Source organism: Triticum urartu, unplaced genomic scaffold (genome assembly GCF_003073215.2).
Source record: "Triticum urartu cultivar G1812 unplaced genomic scaffold, Tu2.1 TuUngrouped_contig_5239, whole genome shotgun sequence".
NCBI lineage: Eukaryota > Viridiplantae > Streptophyta > Magnoliopsida > Poales > Poaceae > Triticum > Triticum urartu.
In genome coordinates, this window is record NW_024115898.1 from 1 (window position 1) to 6,869 (window position 6,869).

At 45.1% G+C, this 6,869-nt stretch overlaps 1 protein-coding gene across 2 annotated transcripts; it reads right to left on the bottom strand.

Annotated features, from left to right (window-relative positions):
- Positions 1-2,350: 2,350 nt before the first annotated feature.
- LOC125528958 (uncharacterized protein DDB_G0286299-like) lies at positions 2,351-6,863 on the bottom strand (the record flags this gene model as incomplete). Of its 2 annotated transcripts, none has more annotated exon segments than XM_048693378.1 (6): positions 2,351-2,854; positions 2,951-3,019; positions 3,126-3,226; positions 3,537-3,605; positions 3,732-4,438; positions 6,796-6,863. In XM_048693378.1, coding segments are annotated over 5 exon segments (1,434 nt in total). In that variant the 3' UTR covers positions 2,351-2,365.
- Between the last annotated feature and the right edge of the window lie 6 nt (positions 6,864-6,869).

Genomic DNA, 6,869 nt, shown 5'->3' on the forward strand with positions numbered 1-6,869 from the left:
ATAGCAAGCAAGCCGCCCTCTTTTGTGCCATCAAGATCATCCTTTTACGTCTTCATTTGCTATCACTTGCCCATATGCTTGCATGGAAATATTTTATAGTCATTTCAAGCTTTGAAGGCATTCAAGGTTCAACACAATGGCAAGTGCTTCAACCTCTCCCATTGCTATCGGGTCATCAAGGACGAAGAGAAGTTCAAGGCACAATATGCCGCGCTCAAGGCACGTGGGGGGAAGGGCGCCGTGGAGGATGTTGGGGAGGGCGAGCCGGCACGGCCGAGGGGGAAGACCAACTCCAAGAAGGACGATAAGCGAGATGCGGCCACCAACGCCTTGATCGCAAGCGTGGACGGCATGATGAATAAGAAGGACTCAAGAGCGGAGGAGCGCCGGCGTTTCAAGGCGGAGCAAATGGATGCTTTCATGGAGATCCAAAGGAGGAGGCTTGATCTTGACGCCGAGAAGCAAGCCAAGATGTTCGAGCTCGAGGCGGAGAAGCAAGCCAAGATGCTAGAGATTGAGGCCGCCAACGCCAAGACAAAGGCGAAAGAAGTGGCTCTTGCAAGCATGATGACCGGGGTGGAGATCATGAAGGTGGATCTCAACGCCTTGCTGCCAAGGAAGAGGCCGTGGGTCGAGAAGATGCAGGCCGACATGCTCAAGTTCGACGACGAGTGATCTATGACGTCGAGGGGCCATCTTTTTTGTATGCCGGCAGGTGTGCCGGCATGACCACGGGAGCCGCGATGGCGTGGTCGAACTCAAGTCCCACCATTTTTTTGTGTGCTGGCATGTGTGCCGGCCGGCTGGCAAGTGCGCCAGCATGAACTGTGGTGTTTTCTGAAGCCGGCATTCTATGCCGGCGCTGGCATGGTGCCGGCATGAGACATGGTCGCTGGCATGATCGTCCGCGGGCCTTTTTTATTTAAAAAGTTGAATGCGGACATGAAATGGGTCGGCGCGTTGGGCGCATTGCCGACCCAAATGCAAAACTGGACGGACGGCGGGCGGGCGACCGACCCAAACGGACAAAAAGCGGACAAATGCGCCGTCCATTTGGGTCGCCCCATTGGAGTTGCTCTAAGCTCCTATGCTGTGCAGAAAGAAGTACCACCGATCCATACTGTTTCTAAGCTTCTGCCAGACCGAATTTTATCCACGAGATGGCATACGCAGGCTCATTTGGTAGCTGGTACAAACAAACCCGCGGCCAGTAAGTAGATGCAACAGGGGGCAGTCAGATGACACAGGTTATGTAGGCTGGTTTCATTTTAGGATCTAAAGTCTGATTGGTAAGGATAACACGAGGAACGAATCTGGTCCTCTTTTGGTGAGGGAATTAGCTAATCATGCAAATGCAGGGGGTGTCTGAAAATTTCCTTCGTTCTTGCAGTACAGCTTACTGCAAGCGACTATAAAATCGGCAGGTAGCTAGCTAGCACTAGCAGCAGATCCAAAACGGACTACGGAAGCGAGAAAAATATGTATTCCTAGACTAGACTAGATAAAAAGACGGGGTGAGCAAGATCTTATAGGCGACGAATCTAAAAACTCACCCAGCGAATTCCAGGTCTGGGAACCGCTCCGCTGCGGCGGCGAGGAGGAGGGCTCCGGGGTTCGGCGCGCAGAGGGAGTGTTGAAACGGGGAAGAAGCAGCGAGTCTTCGTTTTGCTTGTGTGCTGGAATATCAACCACTCATCTTTGGACCGCGTAAGCGTCATCCCAGACGGGAGACGGCCGACAAGAGAATCAAGCGCGTTTGCTGAGATTAGACGGCCGTCAACTGTTGGCCTCGTAACCCGATTAGTTTTCCTTCCTTTCAAACGCTGCCATTCCTCCTCAGCATCTTTGCTTATGCCATCTGGCTTCAGAAAAAGGGCCGGCTATATGTAAGTGGTCTGAAAATTTTGTTTTGGTTAAGTCAATTTTCTGGGCTATAAGGTTAAGAACCAATGGATGTCCGTCTTTCTTCTTCCTCCAACCATTCCTCCTCTCGCAATATCAACTTACCAAAATTGCAAATTCGGTCAACTTGCATGTAGTTATTGTAAACAAGAATTTGCTCAAGGCAGTTGTTTACAGTGGTAGGGAAGACGACATTCTCTTAGTCGCTTGAATGACTTTGAATATTTACTGTTGAATGAAACCAATCCGATGGTAGAGATGTGACACATTCGAGTATTATTAGCCAATGGATATCTTTATCACTACCAAGATTCTATCACATGTACAATTTGAAAGATTTGGTTCGTCAGAAAATGTTATGGCAGAAAATTTTCAGATGACCTAAAACCTTCTCTCTCTCTCTCTCTCTCTCCTGCCTTTTTTTTTCTGGATGCCCTATTTTGCATCAACTGTTGGAGATGCTCTAGTACACACTGTCGTGTTTATGGTCAAAGGGCAAGCAAAGCACAAATCCAAGTGCAAAAGTCCTCCAGGGCGACAAGTTATGCCAGCACACTATAGAAGTGTCAATCAGACATAATAGATGTTCATGAGCCACAAGATGATCATAACAACCCACTTCTACAGTTTTTAATGCAAAACTGACAGTCAAATTTCCACATGCAAGGATAAAAGAGCCAATGAACTGTGTACTACATAACAGGCACTTCAGATCTTGGGTGCTGCCACACTCACATCCAGAGTTCCCTACAGGCCGAGGCCAACAGTCCGGCCATCTCTCCGGCGCAGGCCTGCTACGTAGAGTTTCTCCAGGTCGGTGTCGAGCTCCTCCTGTTTCTTGACTTCCACTGGACCCTCCCCCTTGTTGACAGCCTTGTTCTCTTGAACCGAGGCAGAGGCATTGCTCTTCACACCCTACAATAGGCCATAGCCACCAAGGCACCCTCAGGCTCTAAGAAAGTGTTAGTGCATCACAGAGTAATTGTTGTTGCTCAGCTGAATTCAGGTCAGAATTTTATAATAAAATTATACATCTTCAAGGAATTACCATGAGTTTGTTGAATTTCTCTTGGCGTTCCCGATCAGAAAACAGATTCGAATCCCAGTGAGTGCTTGTCTGAGGCATTAGAATGAAGGTAAAAAATATGAAGCCAAAGTATGGTAATGCAGGAATAATGGAAGGAAAGAGGCAAAATAACAAATAGATGCTATCCGTGATATACCTCTGTAGGGTTACTCTTTTTATTGCCCCAAAGCAGCTTTTTCTTCTGGTCAATGGATAACCGCCCGGTTCCAACCCCAAATCCTAGAATGTTCTTCTTCACTGCAATTGAGCATGTAAGGAGGGGTCAATCATGCAAAACATTGCATAGCTCTGATCTGTCATGGAAGAGATTAACATCGTAGTCATACAATTGGACCATCATGGAACCAAAATTCTTGTGCTATCAGGGAGAAGTTCAGTCCAACAAATATACTATACCCATCGCACAAAGCCGCATCTTTAATAGGTGCCTCCATCAAATTTTAGAAAAAAACACAGAAGAAACTAAAGCAGCTAATGAGGACATAAATCCTTGAGATAATGCAACGATGGAAGAAAAAAATATTGACAACAAACTGAGGCAACTCACCTGATTCAGCAGCTTTCATTGCTACAACTTTTGCAGCGTTCAGATCATTCATGGTTTCGTCTTTATTTCCTGATGCAGAATTAACCAAAATTTTGTTTAAGGTCAAGAAGTCCATAATCTCATCTTAATAATAGAATAGTGCAGCGGTGTGTTCAGAATTAATAACAAGGAAAACAAAAATATATATTAACCAACCTCCTGAGGTATCCATTTCCATGTGCTGTGCATTTTCAACACCTGGACCAACAGAACTGAATAAGCTTCTTCTCTTCTCCCTAGTTTCTAGCTCAGGTTCTGCTGCACAGCTGCTTTTCTCAATTTCCTTGCCGCTTCTCTTCTTTAGAGCATCCTCCTGCTTGAACTTCTCCTTGTTTTTATTTTCCTTTTCTTCTGGATGCCTTCTGGTAGAGTTGGTTTCCTTTCTTAAATCAGCATCTTTGTCATACTCTGTGCCATCATGTCTAGGGTATTCACGTGGGGGCCCATGTTTTTCCTGATTCTTAGTCCTCTGCTCTCCCTTGACAGATTTGCCGCCATACTTGCTGCCAACATTTCTCCAATCACCATGTGATCTATCAGATGTGTCATCACGCTTTGAAGGATAATAGTAAGTGTCAGCCCTTGATTCCCGATCTGACCGAGAAGTTCTAGAATGGCTCCTGTCATTATCATCAGCTCGCTTATTATGATACCTCCTATAATCATCATGCCTCCTGGATTCACGAGGTGCTCCATAGGAATGCCTATCAGAATGCCTACCAAATTCATGACCTCTGCCTGGTCTGGCATGGTTAGAGTCATTCTGTAGAGCTGAGTTGTCTTTCCTTCCATTCTCACTCCCCTTAGAGTGGCCATCCTTGATTTCCACTGGACTGCGGCTCCTCCCACGTTTGGTGTCCATCCTGCACCCAGCAGCATCTATCAATTAAACAGCAATTCAACAGTTCAATAACATGCAGAATTAAATTGTTCTCCATTTATCATTACACAACACTATTAACACCTCCAGAATGTATATAATGCACTCCTAGGGGATACTGGGTGCATACTGTATGCACCAAAGGCTAGGGTGCAATCACCATGCACTGAAACTAATAAAAGTCACAACATATAGATTTTATTTATGCTAGATGTACTTCATGGACTACTTATGAATAAAATTTCAAGCACACCGCGAAGAAGTGAAAAATCCGATAACTTGATTTCTTACAAATGCTAGAATTTTCTTATTTGTTACTCTTAATACATAATAGTTGGAATTTCAAATGTTAATGGTAGAAGAGGAAAATCGGAAGTACATCTTTAGATTTTATCCCAGATTTTACAAGGATGGCAACTGCATCCTAAGCCTTTAGATTATACAATAGGGCCCTGGGGATACCTTCTAGTGAAGACTCAAAGTTAAAAAATTATTACATCCATCCGGCCTCACACTTCACTTACAAAGTTCAGTTGATTTGCCAGGGTTTTAGATGTCTGTGAAACAAGTGATGAGTATCTCAAATGGATTCCAAAAGGAATAACTAGGTGCTGCCTCTTCTACTTTCAATGAAAATAGATTCGGCATTGTACTCCCTCAAATTCTTCTTCCTCAAACGAAGTGGACTAGTCCAAGTTGGGGGATTTTTTAAGAAGGCAGGGGTACTGCTGATTCATTTCAGAGGACAATAATAATTGTTACAGAGAACAAATAAGCACCTGGAGCCCCAGGTGAGAGAAAAAAAGGATCAAAGAAGATTACTCGCAAACCAAGGGCTCATCGCCATGCACAGTTCCATCCCAAATAAAGCTAAGCCACGCAGCAAGGATAATCATGCTTGATCTTCTCGACTAGCTGAGCTTCAGAGCAGGTGGTCTGGTCAAAGATACGCCTGCACTTCTCCTTCCAAATATGCCAGCAAACAAACGCAACATTTTGAATATGAAGCCAGTCAAGCGAGTTCAAGACAAATTCCCACCAGGCTGCAGCAGAGGGGTCTGGCTGCTCAGACCATATCGGACCAGTCACTTTTCGTGATCGGGGCAGTCGAGGATGAGGTGCACAGGCATTTCAGGCTCCAAGTTGGGGAATCAAGTAAAGAAGGAAGCAAAATAGTGCTGAAGTACAGAGTTATGTGCTTGGGCAGATGAGAGTCCAATAACAAAGGATAGGGGACTCGCCCTAGTGTAACAGCCAGCATGTTCTCATCCCAGAGGTGGAAGAGGCTACGAGGCTTACCAAGAGCTTTGATTATTCATCAATTGATCCAAACAAGATGCAGGCAGCACAGCTGCAGCCATTTAGAATGGACTTAGGTGAACAAAACTCTCCCTATCTTAAACTTTACCACACTATTCTTTCTGATTCCAACTCTTCCATTTTTTTTAACTTGACTGCTACTGCAGGCTTGATAGACTGCCACTGCGCCAAATCTAACAATGTAGTGATGTGGATAAATAAAAATTGGAATCCTATCCTAGTGAAGAGAATGGGATGGAGAAGTTATTAGAATTTACAACAAGGAGACAACGCCAATATCTAATCTCATATACTAAGTTGCTAATGAGTTGGATTTGCTAGGGGAGAGACGGTAGTACCTTGGGTAGTATATGTCCGATTTGAGCTCAAGCCAACCGCACCAAACATTTAGTACCACTATTTTGGCTAAAGTTTTGGTTGCCCATTTTTTGGCTAATGTTGGCAAGAAAAATGGACTAGAGTTGGCTATGGAGAACGAGCATGCCAAAATTTTGGCAGCCATCCAAGGAAAAGCCAAGATTTTGGTCATAACCAAAAATTAGTAAGGCTGCTTTTGGTGATTAACCAAACAGAATACTCAGGGACTCTGGGTCACAATAGCTGAGAGCTTAACAGGACTTCAGGAAAGCCTTAAAAAACAGTTGATTGCTGAGTAAGTAGCTCAGTTAGTAATATTTGTCGGGTTAGCTGCATTGGGTGGTTTCCCTAGAATATTCAGGTTATGTGACTGCACTGGCTGCTAAAATTGGTCTGCAAATTATGGGTGCCCAATGTAGTAAATTCCCCACATGATCAGTCTGGAGGACCAATACTGTATACTACAGCATTTGGTTTGTCACGGAACATTGCATCCACTTCTCGACATTTTGTTGTCAGAGGAATTCATCCCAAGGGGAATTGCCGCCAAACGTAATTCACTAGAAGAAATCGGTGCGGAAGTGCTCAAAACCCAACAACGCAGGCGTCAGGCTAACAACATCGTACCGGAAAACAGGCCGGCGAAAGGCAGCAGCTACTCACCCAAATACAACCCTCGCTAGCTCGCGGTTGCGCAGCGTGCTTGGATGCTTGGGGCGGCGGCGGGGCGGGGGGGG